Source organism: Zootoca vivipara, chromosome Z2 (genome assembly GCF_965207765.1).
Source record: "Zootoca vivipara chromosome Z2, rZooViv2.hap1.1, whole genome shotgun sequence".
NCBI lineage: Eukaryota > Metazoa > Chordata > Lepidosauria > Squamata > Lacertidae > Zootoca > Zootoca vivipara.
In genome coordinates, this window is record NC_142585.1 from 21403118 (window position 1) to 21421227 (window position 18110).

The 18110-nt window shown below is 44.5% G+C and overlaps 1 protein-coding gene across 8 annotated transcripts in view; it reads left to right on the top strand.

The window, feature by feature from the left end:
- Nucleotides 1-846: 846 nt before the first annotated feature.
- Nucleotides 847-18110, top strand: part of HDX (highly divergent homeobox) — a 40257-nt gene continuing 22993 nt past the window's right edge. For 2 of the 8 annotated variants that reach the window (XM_035113864.3, XM_088664608.1), the window contains exons 1-4: nt 847-1027; nt 7295-7441; nt 9018-10142; nt 17666-17719. In XM_035113864.3, the coding sequence (XP_034969755.1) occupies nt 7295-7441; nt 9018-10142; nt 17666-17719 (1326 nt within the window). In that variant the 5' untranslated portion in view covers nt 847-1027. Of the gene's footprint in view, nt 1028-1499; nt 1926-2563; nt 2794-7294; nt 7442-9017; nt 10143-17665; nt 17720-18110 lie in introns of those variants that run through there. The other 6 variants (XM_060270520.2, XM_035113865.3, XM_088664605.1 and 3 more) reach the window with 6 other exon arrangements.

An 18110-nucleotide genomic window follows, 5' to 3' on the forward strand; every position in this document is an offset into this window, starting at 1 on the left:
ATCTTTATTCCCACTTGTTCCTGGTGTAGATCTAAACTCACCCCTTCTTCCTTGGAAGTGAGCCATTCTGTGGTTCACCTTAGGCGTCAAAATTTCTTAGGCTGGCCCTCGAGGCTGTGCTGTTAATTAGCCATTATGAAGTGTAGAGAAGTTACCACAACTTGATGTTGCTGTCCAGATCTACCACTCTTGAGAGCACCAGTGCCTGTCTTTAAATCTGATTTATTTATTCACCGAAAACAGCTTTTAAAGCCATGGTTGAAAAGTGCCTCACAACTATTGCAAACTATGTTGCAGCAACTTTTGTCACATTTTAGATCGTTTTGAGATGTACTGTATTGGTAATTCAGAATTCCGTAGTTCATTTCGGTTACGTGTGTACAGTATAATGAAAAAGCGAGGTCTTTTTTGCAAGCAAAACCTAACAGTCCGGTGTTTGGTGTTCTATGCTTGTGGTGACTTCAAATCTTGGACAGAGAAGCAGGAATCACTACCCTCTGCGTTTTGGCCCCTCAGGTGTTGTGTCTGTCTGAACGTTTGACACCCGGGCAGCACCGCCTACTACCTCAGCTCTCGCCCCCTCCCGTTTTCCAGGTCTTTCTCCGTCTGTCAGAATACCGGTGAATAACTCTTCAATCCCAAACGCCGCCGTTCCCCGAACCCGCCAGCCCTCCCTCCGTCCCTTGCCAAGCTGGTTCATCAAGAGAATCGCCACGGACGCTCCTCCTCTCCGTTATCCCCCATACACGGCCGCCCTCCACTCTCCCGCCTTCCAAGCGGGGGCTGTTCCTTAGATCAGGCTCTACCCCCCCGGGGGGGATTGAGAGGCGGGGGCACAGACTGTCCCGGCCAGCGCTGATCTCGAGCTCCGATTGGCCGCTGTCTACGCTGACGTCACGATCATGATGAGAATTAATGATCGGAGGCGCTGATTTCATTGTGTGACGCCGGGACCGACCCAGCCGAAACCGGCTGAATTCGGAGCCCTGGGCCCCCCGGACCAGCCCCGCCTGTCCCACAGAGCACGGTGGGTTCGGCGGCAGGGTATCGGGCGCAGGGAGGGGGAGGGGCGCGTTGGGCGCGCGGACCCTGAGGGGGGGGGCAGAGTGAGGAAGATCGTGGGGAGGGGGAGAAGGGCGGCGGTGGGAGGACTTGACGGGTGGCCTTTTCGCCGGCCTGTGGGGGCTGCGATGGAGGAAGACGCTCCCCCCTCCCCCGCGCTATCACTTCTTGGCTGAAGGCTTTGAGGTGAGGGGGGAGGAGCCGGGGAATCGGGAGCGAGGGAGGGAAGGAAAGGAAAGGAAGGGGGGCGAAACCTCCCGATCATCGGCTTCAACCTGGAGCTCGCGGACCATAACTCGGGGGCGCATGCGCACCTGAGCATTCGGTTGATCTGCGGCAGGAGACGCCAGCGTGAGCAGCCCCTTGCGCGAACTCGTAGGCGCTTACGCGCTGCGCGCAAGTGCAAGGCGAGACGCGTGTGCGCATGCTCGTGAGCGGAGAGCGAAGCTGGGTTGAGAAGATGAAGACGTGCCCGCGGTAGCCCAACGAGTGTGAAAGCAGCGGCTTGGGCAGGGCTGGTGCAGCCAGCGAAGCGCAGCATTGCTCAGGCTTGAGCACACTGCTTGCTGTTAGGGTTTGCGGTGCACGTTCGTCGCGCCGCGGACTGTCTTGGTTTTCTTATCCCTGCAGCCCCCTTCCTTAGAAATGAAAAAAGTACGCATGCGTAGTGGCAGATTTAGCTGTTAAAACTACGAGTTACAAAAGTTGCACAAGCAGTAGGCAGAGAAACAAAGTTTGTGCAAGTTGTAGCCGAAAAGGACTAGGCGTTTGTGCCTGCTTGGCTTGCCTGTGCGTCTGCCTGGTAAAAAGTCGAACCTGGGTGGGTGGGTGCCTCCTGTAACGCTAGTCTAACTTTTTTGTTGGTAAGAATGCGAGTTTTCATATTCGTTAATATGTGTTTTGAAAATTACAACTTATTGGGGGGGGGAGTGCAGGACAATAGTTGCATTTGGCAAGTGTTGGCAACAAAGAAAAGTGGGGAGATGCTAATGGTTTGTCTGTGAACACAGTCAAGTGTTCTTATGTCATGTGTGTTCTTATGTCAAGTAAATGTTCATGAAGGCAAATGTAATGTATTTGCATCATAAAGTGGTATATAGTGATCTTTGTGGTGGTGAGGTGGTATTTTTGCAATAAAAGGTTATTGGTTGTGATATTGAGACAGGTGCATCTTGGGCCTGATGAGATTAATGCATAGGAATCTTCTTCATGCAGTGTTTAAGGGAGCATATTGCTGCTTGTAAGAAAAACCAAAATGTGCACAGTGGTGTGGTATGTTACGAGTGCCTACATTGCATTCACCATCTGTGTTGGCTTTTGGTCTTCAGTGGCATCAGCAGAGCAGTAATAGAAAGCACCCAGTTTATTTTATTTTATTTTTATTTTATTTATTTATTTATCGTATTTACCTTTTGTTTCTCAGGAGAAAAAGCAATTTGGTTCCAGAAATTCATTCAGATAGTGCAGATAAAATATAACTGATAGAATTCTATAGGATGGGGCATTATTGTGTGACAAAAGTCCAAATCCAGTGATCTCCATATGGTGGAGATGTCAGACATCTAGGCATTTTCACTTGGTCGCAAAGTGTCAAAGGCCAGGAGCAAAATGCCCCTGGCTAATTTTGAATGCTGCTCCCCACTCCTTTCATCCTCACAACAACCCTGTGGTTTCAGTTTCTGGAAATTGCAAGTGGATCAGAAGGTCGGCGGTTCGAATCCCCGCGACGGGGTGAGCTCCCGTTGTTTGGTCCCAGCTCCTGCCAACCCAGCAGTTCGAAAGCACGTCAAAGTGCAAGTAGATACTGTATTTTTCGCTCCATAAGACACACTTTCCCCCTCCTAAAAAGGAAGGGGAAAAGTCAGGGCATCTTATGGACCAAAGGCAGCCACTTTTGCGCTGCCCATTCTTCCCCTGCTGCTGCCAACAGCAATGGCAAAGGGGGGCGGGGGAGGAGCGGACAGCCCGAAAGCACCACTTTCCCCTGCCTGCACCTCCCCCTTTGCCATTCCTGTTGGCAAAGGGGGCGGGGGAGGAAGCATCAGCCCAAACTCAGGCTGATGCTCCCTCCGCAGCGGCGGGGGAGACAACATCAGCCTGAAACCGGGCTGTTCCGCCCCCTCCCTCCGCGATCGGCAGGGGGGAGGGGTGGCAGGATCAGCCTGAAATTGGGCTGTTCCGCCCCCTCCTCCTCCACGATCGGCAGGGGGGAGGGGGAGGCAGGATCAGCCCGACATCGGACTGTTCCACCCCCATCCTTCTCCTCTGCAATCGGCAGGGGGGAAAGGGAGGCAGGATCTGCTCAAAATCTGGCTGTTCCGCCCCTCGCGATCGGCAGGGGGGGAGCCCCAAAGCGGCGCTTTTAGGCTGTCCCTTCCTCCCCCTTTGCCATGCTGGCGACAGCAACTCTCTCTCTCTCTTCCCCCTCCCCCTCCCCCTCTCCCCTTCCTTCCTTCCCTCCCTCTCTCTCACCCCTTCCTTCACTCCTTCCCTCCCTTCTTCCCTCTCTCTTCCTCTCTCTCTCCTACCACTGTTGACTGCTGTTCACTTTACATGGTTGAAATATTATGCTGATATACCCGTTGTTTATTAAATAGTTTAGTGCAACATTTCCTTCAGAATATTTTTTTTATTGTTTTCCTCGTCTAAAAACTGGGTGCGCCTTATGGTTAGGTGTGCCTTATGGAGCGAAAAATACGGTAAATAGGTGCATTTCCGTGCACTGCTCTGGTATCGCCAGGAGCTGCTTTGTCATGCTGGCCACATGACCTGGAAGCTGTACGCTGGCTCCCTTGGTCAGTAAAGTGAGATGAGTGCCGCAACCCCCGAGTCGGTCACGACTGGACCTAACGGTCAGGGTCCCTTTACATTTTATTCAATTTCCCAATTAAACCAGAACTTCAGATATGGAAGGACTTCTGTATGGCCATACCTGTATTCTTGGTTCTAGTTATAGGTAGGTAGCTGAGTTGGTCTGCTGTAGTCGAAACAAAATTAAAAAAATTCCTTCCAGTAGCACCTTAGAGACCAACTAAGTTTGTCATTGGTATGAACTTTCGTGTGCATGCACACTTCTTCGGATACACTGAAACAGAAGTCACCAGACCCTTATATATAGTGAGAGGGTGGGGAGGGGTATTACTCAGAAGGGTTTCAGTGTATCTGAAGAAGTATGCATGCACACGAAAGCTCATACCAATGACAAACTTAGTTGGTCTCTAAGGTGCTACTGGAAGGAATTTTTTTTGTTTTGTATTCTTGGTGCCAAGGTTCATGCAAGGTCAAGTATTTTGTGTTATCATGTGTTTGGTATTCCTATTATCAGTGCTGGATAAGAAGTACCAGAGTTAGTGTGTTTGATCAAACACATACATCTGCTGTAACATCATACAGTCTTTACCCATTCATAATAGTATTAAGTTTTGTGCATCAGATTTAATCTTGTCAAGTGCAGTAAGTAGTATCTGTGACATTCATATCCATATATCATTTCGGTCATAGGTGACTAACCTCCAGACACTGAATTTCGACTCCCAGTATTTATTAGTAAAAATAGCTACATGTAGCAATTTAATTAAAAATGCAAATATGTTGCACCACAAATATATAAATAGTAGAACCGAAATTACAGATCACTGACTAACTGTAAGAGTTCCCCTCCCTTTCTCTTTAATTGTCTGCATAAGCCTAGTGACATATAAAAAAAATCAGTAAACTGATAGTGCCTTCTGCATTCCACAAGACTGGGTGATGACACTGAAAGCTTTATTTTGTGTTGACATCAGATGAGTCTCACCTACTTGCAGTGCAACCATAGACACTCTTGGCAGATGATTTCAGTGGCCAAGCTGCAATTAATATAAGAGCCACAAACCTGGTAGCAGGTGGCAGGCAGTGCAGAAGTTTTCATGATATCATCTATTGTCAGCTATCTACCTTCATCATCATTCCAGCTGCCGCATTCTGTACCAGCTAGAGCTTTTGAACCCAAAAGGACCCAAAGGGTAGCCCCACATAGAACACAATGCAGTAATCCAGCCTCTGGGTTAACCATGCCTCTGGCTTAGCCATGCTGACTGGTGCTGATGAGAACTGATGAGTCCAATAACACCTTGAGGTCCGTCGGTTAGTCACCTCTTGATCCTAAGCTATGTGCATTTAAAGAACATGATGGTCTCCAAAGAATCCTGGGGACTATAGTGTCTAGAAGGTGCTAGGAGTTTCTAGTTGTGAGTGGTAAACTACAGTTCCCAGGATTATTTGGTCATTCCTTCAGGGCAGGCAGCAGGTATCGGATGATCTGCGGGTGGGCTGCTCCCCCCGGCCCTGGGGAGGCTTTGGGAGGATAATTACTGCCATATTATCCTCGTTATCTGCACAAAAGGGCTCCACTGTTATGGGCACAGCCGTTCACCATGGCAGCCAAACAGGAAGTCCAATCATTCACCTAGCAATCTCATTTCCTAACACATAGTAGCCTTCATATACTCTTCTGTGATTGTATAGATTACCACTAGTAGAGCAGATGTGGTTTTTAAAGTAAATGTTCTCATCCATGGAGCAGAAGGTTTGGGAAATATTTTGTTTTTACCTAAACATTCTTATATATCAAAATATCACAATGACCTGGCAACTGCTACTGATTAGGAGTCCAAAACTGATAATTTTTTACTTACCTTAAAATTTTACATACCTTTAAAAATAATCTATACTGTAAAGTAACAGTTGTAACAGTATGTTAAACTGTTACTTTACAGTATAGATAATATTTTAATTAGCACATTTTCTCTAAAATTAGAGGTGTAGAAGTACAGCAAGAAGCAGTTAGAAACTCGGGTACTGTACAGTATACATCTTTCATGCAAGATACTCTTTCCATTTGAGTATCCATTTCAGACTCTCTATACAGGGCCCAGAACAGACTTCCTACAGGAACTTCACATGGCTTAACCTGTTTTTCTTGAGCTGGATGATATACATAAATTTAAACAACCTTAGTATGCTCCATGCTTTTTCAAAGCCATTATTTTTACTGTTTGGGTAACTCATTATTGCATTTATATGACCATAAAATGCAATCTGTATATCAGTTCTGCTTGTGCTGTAAGTTGTTATACAGGCTTTGTAATTATGCACCACTTAAGTAGAAACTTTGGGTTCAGCTTTTTCTATGTTTGCTTAGATATGCACCAAAATAATAGTTTCTGGGGAAGCTCTTTTAGTTTTTTTCTGCACTTCATTAGATTTATGTGGGATTCCCAAGCAGTCACCCATGCAGATACTGTGCAGAACCAGAACTGCTCGGCTTCAGAAATGGCATGTTTTTAGTCACTTTCAGGTGTTGGAAAGGGAAAAATCAGTTATGGGATCAGGATACCTCTACAGTGCTACTTCATAACTAGGAAAGTCCATGTGACTGAAGAGAAGGCTGAAACATTAGAGAAGGGTCCTTATGCTTCTGGTCCTGGGCTCTGAAGGCAACATTTTTTGCCCTCCACATACATAGATGTGTATAGAAGGGCTATAGCTCAGTGATAATGCACCTGCTCTGTATGCAAAATGTCCCAGGTTCAATCCCTGGCATCTCCAGGTAGATCTAGGGAAAAACCCTGTCTGAAGCACCCGAGGGGCACTGCTGTCCAGAGTTGTTCCTGGTGTAGCATAATGTGGCTTTGTACATTCTCATATACAGTACTTACAAGTTCAGTGATAGCAAGCCAGCTATATCATATCAGATAAGCTCTTTCATTGAAGTATATTACAGAGATCCCTTGCTGCAATGTCTGCAAGATGGAACAAATCTCTCCCCTGTTCCTACTCTGTGCAATCAAGTATGCCCCAGATTGCAAGCAATTTCTTTTTTCCAATAGAACTCAGTGGAAGTTATTAAGAACCAAGACCGCTTCAGCTTCATAGCCTTGTTTGGTGTCCCACTTCTTGGACATTCTTGAATGTGGCTGAGAGACAGAATCTATTCCTGAATGCCTACAAACATGATTCTATCAACAGCTCTCCTAGTTATTTTAAAAATGTGGCAGCTCTCTGATTCTTGTATGTATTAAGATTTTTGTATGATTAAGAAAACTGATAGCAGATAAACCAGAATATAATAGAGCTCAGTCCACTGTAGTTTTCTATTTGCTTGGATAAGTGAGCACCTGCTTTCAAAAATAATAATAATCTGCAAGTCTTAAATTATTCCAATTTTCATAGTATCTTCTTTTATTTTTAGATGAATCTGCGTTCTGTATTTACTGCAGAACAACAAAGGATATTGCAGCGTTATTATGAAAATGGAATGACAAATCAGAGTAAAAATTGCTTTCAGCTCATATTACAGTGTGCACAAGAAACTAAGCTGGACTTCAGTGTAGTCAGGGTAAGTACTCAGGTTTTGCTAAAATTTGCATAACAGTTTATCAAATGCACTTGTTTTGCTTCTTTATCTGCAGGGGACATGGAGCTATTAAGAAACCAAAAGCTTCCTTCCCCAATATAACTTGTGCTTTGTCGTCCCCCCCCCCCCAAATGACAGCTCTTTACAGTTTTGCCTGTTGTTTGAGATAGTGCTGTGAAGTGCTTGTCCACACAACGTAAGTCTCTTTAGCATCTGAAGTTAGGTCCTTTGTTGAAATTCTGGCTTGTGTACATGTTTGAAAATTTGCTTTCATCTTTTTAACTTGGATGTTTGATTATTATTTCAAACAAGATTGTGTGAAGTATGTAATGGACACTTCACACATTACATTGGGGCACAGTTACATTGATGCTTTGTAGATTTATGCCTACAAATTAAGTGTAACAAATGTACCTTTGTAAGCTCCTGTATCCTATAGCTATGCTTGTCAGGAGATCATTATTGGCTACAGTTCCCTGTTGAGTGTATGCTTGGTGGCAAGCTTGGCTTTGCCTCCTCCTTGTGGGTGCCTTGGTAGAAAGATGGTATATAAATGCAGTAAATAAAAGAAATAAAAGCTCTGAAACAGTGTGCAATGAATCTGAAACAGTAGTTTAATTGCATTAGTTTGCACTACGTTAGTAAAATGTGGTTTGACTTTAGTTTCTGCTAAAACAGAAGTGGGTGGGCAATTAAGTTCATTCCATGGTAAGACAACAAAACCTCCCCCCCCCTCAACTGATGAACATGGGAACATTTAGCCATTTTGTGAAATTCTTTATTTGAGCTGGATATTAGGAAGATTCCTGGTATATGTGTTGTTGCTCTTACAATTTGTGATAATCTTCTTTAAGAATTTCTTTTGAGTTGACCTCACTTATATGAGTGGTGGGGTAAATGCTAAGTCCTTGTAGTTCTAGGTGAGGACAGTACCAGGAAAGTACCAGCTGCCTTGGAATATTTTTTTCAGCCATGCACATTGTAGTGCGTTGTTCAAGAGTCTTGCTTGGAACTATTATGTATCTATTATGCTGAGGAAATGATAGAATATACAGTACTCTGATAACAGGACCAGCATGTTCTTCAGGCCCCAACTGTTCATTAGCAGAAGTTAGATCTTCAGAAATGGGTAGATGGAGGTCTTTGCAGCATGGTTGTAAACATTAGGAGGTGGTGATGTGTGCACATCAAGATTCTATTAAAGGTACAGCCACAGAGGACAGTTCAAAGGTTTGCTGCTTAGTGTCCAGAAATATTAAGAGTTCAGTATTGATCCTTCCTCCTCCTTGGAGAAGGAAAAGATAAAGAGACAGAAAGTTATGGTGGAAAGGGCCTGGGTGGGGGGAGACGGTTCTTGCGCTCTGGTGGCTTGTTTATGGGCAGGGGTATGTGGTATATAGGCAACAGCTGGAAAACTGCAAATAGTAGTTAATAGTAAAGGTAGAAGTCACATGTGTCTCATTCATTCACTTTTTTAGTCTTTGTACTGTGAAACTCTGGACTGAATGAAATGAATTTGAGTTGGATCCTTTGCTGATGAACCCTTTTGTGTTTGCAGACCTGGGTTGGCAACAAAAGAAGGAAGATGAGCAGCAAGAATGTTGTGGATTCTGGAGGCACCCCACCAGGGACTGCTGCCAGCACGTTGAACGTACCCCCAGTACCGAATGTCCGAAGCCTAGCCAACCTTGCTTCCCCCCAAACCCAACAGGCATCTTGGACGTCCTCCAACAACGATGTCATGGTAACTGGTGTATACACCCCAGCCAGATCTTCTCACAGGCTGGTGTCCACTAAGCAGTCTAATGCATCGGTGAGTGATCTGCATAAAAATTCTCTTCCAAGGCCACAATCAAAAAGTGAGCCTGATTTTCAGCGGCAGCAGATTGCAGTGGCACAGCAAGCCCCCCACTGTAAAAATGCTTCTCTGTTCCTGGGAGAAAAGACTATTATCCTCTCAAGGCAAACAAGTGTGTTAAATTCAGCAAATTCTATTTATGATCATGCTAAGAAAAGCTATGGTGGTTCTTCGGTTCAGACTGCAGAGTTGGTTTTACCTCAGAAGCCCATGTTGTGCCACAGACCAAGCAAAATGGAACAGATGGGATGTCAAAGGTTACCAAAACCGGAGCATCCAATCCTTGCCTCACATGTGCCATCTGGGCAAAGGGCCAGCATTAGAGATCCTTCCTGCAGCACGCACAATGTGGAAATTCGAGAGGTTTTTTCCTTGGCTGTTACCGATCAACCTCAGAGAATCCTGGGAGGAAGTGCTCAGAAGCCATCATCCTCTTCTTCTGTAGATGGCAGTTATTTGTCCATTGCCATGGAAACTGGGGATGTCGACGATGAGTATGCTAGAGAAGAAGAATTGGCATCAATGGGTGCCCAGATACAGAATAACCCCCGGCTAAGGGGCACATCCCTCATGGTGGAGAACCCAGGCTCAGGTCTGCCAGGGACAGGCAGAAGTGTTGGCTGCAGTTCACACTTGGTTAATTCCAGGGACTTGCACAACAGTACCCCATATCATAACAGAGACTACCACTTGCCTCCACGTACCTCCTTGCATACTATGTCCAGCACACTATATAGCAGCTCTTATCCATCAAGAAGTAATCTGTCTTCTCATTCTGCAGCCTCCAATCAACGAAGGCTGTCTCAAAACCAAAATAATTACCAGGTAATTGGAGTTCTTCCTACGTTTTAATGGTTGTGCTTTGACATCGTCTTCTACTTTGTTGATGTTGTTGTAAACCGGGAGTTCCAGCATGTCAACTTCTGTGCATTGAATTGCAGCTGCTTTATGCATTTCTTGCCATGAAAACATCTTGAATCATTATGCATTCTATTCCATGATTTTGGACACCTTTTCCTCTGCACCAATACATGAAGCTGCAGAGTCTTGCTGTATGACGGCCATAGGTGTGATGGCCATAAGGTTCTCCTATGTTTTTTTAAGTGCCTCTTGCTCCTAGTGGGAATCACATCTGCCTTTTCTTTTCTTTTCATTGCTACTTTGGCCTAAAGCCTCCATCCATGAATGGTAAAGGTAACTCCAATGTGCCTTTGCTGAGTCTGTCTTACCATTCCTGCTCTCTTCATTTGCCTTGAAAGAGGTGTCATGCCTGGACTTTTCACTCATATTCAGTGTTCAAAACTCCCATTGTTCTAGGTAGATTTTGCGACACAGAATTTCATTAGCACAAGCAGTTTCTGAGCTCTGGGTGCGGTACTGCACTGAATATTTCAGACGGCAGAGTGGAAAGAAAGGAGGAGCTTTTTCTGCCTCCCCACTTCCAACTACTCTCTGAAGACTCTCTGAAGAATATTAGGGGGATGGTCAGGGGAAGGACCTGACCATGTGAAAAACGAACATAATGTTTTGACTGCAGTTCATTCATTTTCAGCTTTGTATTCTTGTTATTAAAAAGATTGCCTAGACATTCTGTTGTTGCACCCATAATGTAGGCTTTCATACCTCAATTTCTAACACTGCTCATACCGTGTTTCTCCAAAAATAAGACACTGTCTTATATTTATTTTTCCTCAAAAACACACACGGTGGCTTATTTTCAGGGGATGTCTTATTTTTTTAATTAAGTATGGTACAGTTTAACCTACAAGGTTAAACTGCCTATCACTATGGCTTATTTTCGGAGAAACACGGTATTTACAGAGGCAGTGAAACAAGACATGTCGTCTTAGCTTACCTGGGTTTGGCACTTGCTGCAGTTGCCTAAGCCACAAGGAAGCTGGTACCAGGCCTAGAGAGGTTCTGGTTAGACTTGCCCAAGATTTGTGACCAGTTACGTTAACCTGATGGTTAAATTGCTATCCAAATTATCTGCCATCCTGAGAGTGACAGCTTTTTAAATCTGAGAGTGGCTGCTAAATTCATGGAAGATTTTTTCAGTGTATGAAAGGTTTGACTGATGATGTTTTTGCTCTAGTGCAGGGGTCAGCAAACTTTTTCAGAAGGGGGCCGGTTCACTGTCCCTCAGACCTTGTGGGGGGCTGGACTATTTTTTTGAAGGGTGGGGAAATGAACGCATTCCTATGCCCCACAAATAACTCAGAGATGCATTTTAAATAAAAGCACACATTCTACTCATGTAAAAACACGCTGATTCCTGGACCGTCTGCGGGCTGGATTTAGAAGGTGATTGGGCCAGATCTGGCCCCCAGGCCTTAGTTTTGCCTACCCCTGCTCTAGTGTGTAGTTTTACTACAAATACTAAACCAAAGATTGTGAAACATTTTTTGATGTGTTTGTGCTTTTTACTGTGAATGTTGCTTAATCAGATTTCAGCTGCTGCTGAAAATGCTTTTAAATGTTTTTAATCTGTGGCATTTTAAATGTTGGATTTTGTGGGTTTTTTGCTCTGTTGGGGCTGGGGATTAGTTTAATTTTAGGATAAATGTAACATTTTAAAAAATTGATTTCTACTGTTTTATTGTATAGTTTGTATTTTGTTTAGAACGGGAGAGGGTCTGGGCTGTTTGGGAGTGGGCTCCAGTCAACAGAATGGTTGGAGCAACTTCCATGGGTGTGTGTGTGTGTGTGTGTGTGTGTGTGTGTACTGGGACAACCAATCTTAGTGACCATGGATAGGAGGAGAAGTTAAGCTAAGACCAGACCCTGTCATTACCAAGGAGGCAGGTTTAGTTGTTGGTTGAAGACTATCCCTGCCTCCGGGTCTGGTCTTGACCGGAAGGATGCTGGAATCGACAAGGGAGACCCACATGACCTTAAGGTGCTGCTTGCAATGCCAGGTCAATGATTCACAAGATGGCTGTCATCCATGACTTGATCGTGGATGGAGGACTTGATCTGGCATGTGTAACAGAGACTTCCTTGGATGAAGCAGATGGGCCTGTCCTTACCACTGCTTATCCACCGGGTTTCTCTTACGCACAGCAACCCAGGTCAACGATGGGGGTGGAGATGCTCCTTCAGGAATACTGTTGATAACCTTTCAGCTGATTCCCTGGTGGCCCGGTGGAATGTGGAGTTAACCAGGGCTATCAACTGTCTGGCTCTGAAGCGCCCTCACCAATTGCATGGAGCTCGGACAGCCCTGTGGTTTTCCCCAGAGCTGAGGGTGATGAAACAATCGCTGAAACAGCTAGAGCGCTGGTGGCTGAAAACTCATTCTGAATCGGACCGGACACAGGTTAGAGCTCAGTGTTGAGCCTACCAAGTGGTAATAGTGACAGCGAAGAGGACCTTCTTCACCGCCTCTATTGCATCTGCAGAAAACGGCAGCGGATACTCTTTCAGGTGGTTTGCAATTTAACAGAACCACCTTTGCCATCAGGGCCTGGTAAGGACCCCAAGATCTCCTGCAAAGTTTTTTTTGCAGATAAAGTCGCTCAGATTCGGAAAGAGGTAGATTCCACTTTGGGACCAGAGCCAGGGCAGGAGAGTGCTAGAGTCCTGTCTAGTCAAGTTGCATGGGATCAATTTGAATCTGTTACCTCCAAGGATGTGGACAGGCTGCTTGGACAAGTGAAACCAACCACCTGTCTTCTTGATCTTTGCACATCCTGGCTCATAAAAGCAAGCTGGGTAGGGCTGGGCAATGGGCTCTGTGGGGTGGTGAATGCTTCCCTCTGTGAGGGAGCCTTCCTAGACCTGCTGAAAGAAGTAGTTATTAAACAGCTTCTTAAAAAACTATCTTTGGACCCAGCCAATATGGCCAACTATCACCCAGTCTCAAATCTTCTATTCTTTGGCAAAGTGATTGAGCGAGTGGTTGCTGAACAACTCCAGGCATGCCTGGAGGATGCGGACCATTTGGATCCCTTCCAGCTAGGATTCAGGCAACATCATGAGACTGAAACTGCCGTGGTCGCACTGGTCGATTATCTCCGGTGGGCTAGGGACAAAGGTGAAAACTGTTTCCTGGTTCTGCTGGATCTCTCAGTGGCCACAACCACGACATCCTTCTGAACCATCTAGTGGGATTGGCAGCTGGGGGCACTGTTACACAGTGGTTCTGCTCTTTCCTCCTGGGCCGTGTCCAGAAAGTGGTGTTGGGGGATGAGTGTTCAGACCCCTGGGCTCTCACTTGTGGGGTGCCTCAGGATTATGTCCTTTCCCCCATGCTTTTTAACATCTATAAGAAGCTGCTGTGAGAGATCATCAGGGGGTTTGGGCTGGGTGCTCATCAGTATGCGGATGATACCCAGCTCTACCTCTTTTTCAAATCAGAACCAGTGAAGGCTGTGAAGGTCCTGTGTGAGTGCCTGGAGACAGTTGGAGGATGGGTGGCAGTTAACAGATTGAGGTTGAATCCTGACAAGGCAGAAGTACTGTTTTGGGGGGACAGGAGGCGGGTCAGTGTGGAGGACTCCCTGGTCCTGAATGGGGTAACTGCACCTGAAGGACCAGGTGCGCAGCCTGGGAGTCATTTTGGACTTACAGCTGCCCATAGGGACACAGGTCAATTCTGTGTCCCGGGCAGCTGTCTACCAGCTCCATCTGGTACGCAGGCTTAGACCCTACCTGCCCGTGGACTGTCTCGTCATAGTGGTGCCTGCTCTAGTTATCTCCTGCTTGGACTACTGCAATGTGCTCTACATGGGGCTGCCTTTGAAGGTGACTCAGAAACTACAATCCAGAATGTGGCAGCTAGTCTCAGCAGACCATATAACTCAGGTCCTGAAAGACCTACATTGGCTCCCAGTATATTTCCGAGCACAATTGAGTGTGTTAGTGCTGAGCTTTAAAGCCCTAAATGGCCTCGGCCCAGTATACCTAAAGGAGCGTCTCCACCCCCATCCTCCCTCACCGCGAGATGTGAGGTTACAGGGAACCAGGCACAGGACCTTCTCGGTAGTGGTGCCCGCCTTGTGGAACACCCTCCCATCAGATATCAAAGAAATAAACAACTACTGTATCAGACTGTTAGAAGACATCTGAAGACAGCCCTGTTTAGGGAAGTTTTTAATGTTTGATGTTTTATCATGTTTTTAATATTATGTTGGGAGCCGCCCAGAGTGGCTGGGGAAGCTCAGCCAGATGAGCAGGGTATAAATAATAAATTTATTATTATTATTATTATTTATTATTATTTAGTGAATGGTCAGCAGTGTCCCTCCGTCAGTAGTAAAATAGGCCTATTTATGTTCTAGGTGGCTTGTCCTTCAAACCAGTCAAATTTTAGTGGCATAGAATTCTCCCCCTCCCCTCATCAGAACACTTTCCCCATCAAATGAGTGACCAAAACTTTGTTCTAGTAAACACGTTTTCGAGGGTAATTTATCCATAGTGTTTCTTAGTACCACTATGAAAAAAAAGCTAGTTTCTGATTTTTTAACTTGGAGATTGTGTTCAATATTTGCAAGCCTTTAATGTGCAATGTTTCTGTTTGGGAGGGGCCTCCAATCTGGATCCAGGATCATGGTGAATGGATTATTTCCTTGTGCACTGTTTCTATCAAATTTCCATTCCTTACAAAGCTTCCATTAGGAGATCAGTGGAAGCTTTCTTATGGGGCTAAAAACCGCCTTTGGGTGGGTTTTCTGTGAGATCACAAAATGTGGGGAAACAGCCCCACCCCTGACATAGATCTAATATTTGAAGAGCATAGATTGTGGGCTTTTGGACTAGCACTTCAGTTACAGAAACAACTGTCTTAATGTTTTTGGTTTTATTTTGTGTGTTTTTTAAAAAAAACACTAAGCAAAAATGCTTTCTATTTAGATGATACAGGTTAGTGTTGTGGTTATCTCCTGCCATTCCAAATCCTGCTTGTTAATTTGCTTTTCACAGTAGAGTTTAGATTTCTTTGGGTAATAAAAGAATAAAAACCTGTGGGGTATGTTTCATGGAAAAGGTTGATAGGCTAATTACGGGTTATTTTTCCAGTTTGAAAACCAGAACAATTGTGATCTTTTGCTTGATTATGAAAAGCCATTGACTGGGAACAGAGCTCATTTTATCTTGGCAATTTCAATGTAACAAAATCTGATTATAGAGGAACAAATTGCTAATGGCTTTCACTGCATGCAAATTTTTGCCAGTAGAAATAGTATTGCATTATGTTCAGCAATGTGATACTTCTAGATATTGAAATGTACTTTTCCTTTGGGATGAAATGTTTGTGTCTTGAGATGTAGTACTTTTGATATTTTATTTTAAAAGACTTTAAAATAGTGTGTTCTTAATAAAAATTCTATTAGTATTTTTTAATAGAGTACACTTGAAAAATAGTCATTCACTTTCAGAAGCAAACCTTGCTCCTGTAGCGTGGCATGCATAGAAAACACTGGTAGTGTGCAGGGCTACAGCCGTGCCAAGTCAAAGTAGCCTTGGCTTGGAAGCTTCCAAACTATTTGCTGTGCTAGGAATGGGACAAGCCACAGCAGTCTCTCTCAGTGATGATGATGATGATGATGATAAAAATAATAATAATTTATACCCCACCCAAACTTTGCTAAACAGGGCTGCCTTCAGATGTCTTCTAAAAGTCAGATAGTTGTTTATTTCCTTGACATCTGGTGGGAGGGCGTTCCACAGGGCGGGTGCCACTACTGAGAAGGCCGTCTGCCTGGTTCCCTGTAGCTTTGCTTCTCGCAGTGAGGGAACTGCCAGAAGGTTCCCTCACTGCGAGAAGCAAAGCTACAGGAGCTGGACCTCTTTGTCTGGGCTGAACGATGTGGGTGGAGATGCTCCTTCAGGTATACTGGCCCAAGGCTTGTGCCCAACCGTGTACAAGCTACTAGGCTATAAAAGCACTTTACCAGACACCTGTCCACATCTATCTGTTGCAGAGTGTCTTTAATGGCAAATGGCATGGCAAATGATCTGTGATCAGTTCCTCAAGAAATTGGAATGTTGGCATTAATTAAGGGGCACTCCTGAAATGGCATGTGATAATGAGCTACAATTAATCAGCTGTTGAAAGGACTGGATTTGAGCTATAAAGGTATTGAAATGATTTTTAACAAGCATGACAATCCTCACAGCAGCTGGAATGGAAGTGGGAGGCAAGGCAATGTTTGCTTTTATGTGGTTCCCAAATGGTCTTTTTCTTCCTTGACCTCCCCTGCAAAACAAAAGAATCGTGTGTAGTCGTTATGATGTTATTTTGTGTGAAACTGAGGAAAAGAAAGGATTTATGCTCAACAAAGGGTTTTTACAATGTTTTTCTATACCCTCCCCTCCTGACCGAGGTAATGGACCCTATTTAAATTATCTTTGGACTGAACCAGGAGTGCAGGATAGAGTAATTTGGCAAGACAAAGGACTGCTAATTATATCTGACAGGACTTTATATATGTGACTTTGTTCCTTAACTGGCGGGCTGAGGAAAATAATCCCCAGAGTTGTAATGGTGGAGCAGGTATCTTGTCGGTGATCTATTTATAGCTCAGTAAGGCCTTAAACAACAGAAGGAATGTTTTCAAAGGAGTGGAATGTGAATGGACAAAGGATGGTGGCATAAATTATCGCTACACACCAGGTCTGGGAACAGAGTGCTGGAAGGACTACACACATGAAAATGACTTTTATCTGTTTGAGAAACAACCAAGGTTACATATGAACAACAGCCATCTGAGAATCTTGTTGCCAATCTAAGTGTGAAGATTTTTCATTGGATAGCCTTTTCATTGGATAGCCTTCTCCAGGTCAGCTGAAGCAGGGATTCTCATTCAGGTGCCTAACTGAGTGATTCAGACTTCAGATGACATTTGGATTCATTGTAGGGGAACATGGACTTGAGGATGATGGTACCTAGATTAATGTGAGAGTTGTTTGTTTGTTTGTTTGTTTGGGCTTAATATCACCAGGATGGACTTCCAAGACACTGGCAACATAAGATAGTCAAGACAACAGCCAAGCTCAGTATCAGAAATGGAGAAATCTCTGACTCCTGAAGCCCACCTGTTCCCACACTTGACATCTTATAATGTCAGGGGTAGGACAGGTAGAGCCACAGCTTTAGAATGTGCTCCCAGTTGTTCCTCTGCATGTGGGGCTTGTATTTGGTATCTTTTAAATTTGGCACGAAATGTAAATCCATGACTAGAAAGGAAGAAGATGATTCACCCTTTAAAGTTGAATCACTTGACTCCAGGTGACTGGCCTGTGGAGAGTGGACCAGTTCCAGATGAACAAGTACAGTTTCCCTCATCTGTGACAACAGATGTATCTTCCCAAATTCATTTTGAAGAATATTCTTTTTCTTTCCTCAGGTTTCAGGAAATCTTCCTGCGCCTTGGACTATGGGGAGTTCACGAAAAAGAGCAGTAAGTACTTCTCACTGAAGCAGTAAGTGAACAAAGTGCAGACTTAGATTAGGTATTTTAAGCTTAGAACTTTTAAGCTAATACGAATAGGGTTTTTTAATAAAGTTTTGTCTTGAAAGGAAATCTTTCCTCCTCACCCACAGCCCCCTTCCTGCTTCCTCAGCATCTCTTGTCAAAGTGCAGAGATGACATTGTTGGATATGTGTAACCCACAGTCAGAAGTATGCACTGTCTTTCCAAGCAACTTTGCATATTCACATTGCCTTTGCCATTGATAGTAATTCTGATTTATGTTACACTTAACTTGCAACCTTGTAAAATGCTCTAAGCATCTCTGTCAACGCTGACAGTAGTGAATGAGAAAGGGTGAAGATTATCATCTGCATTCATG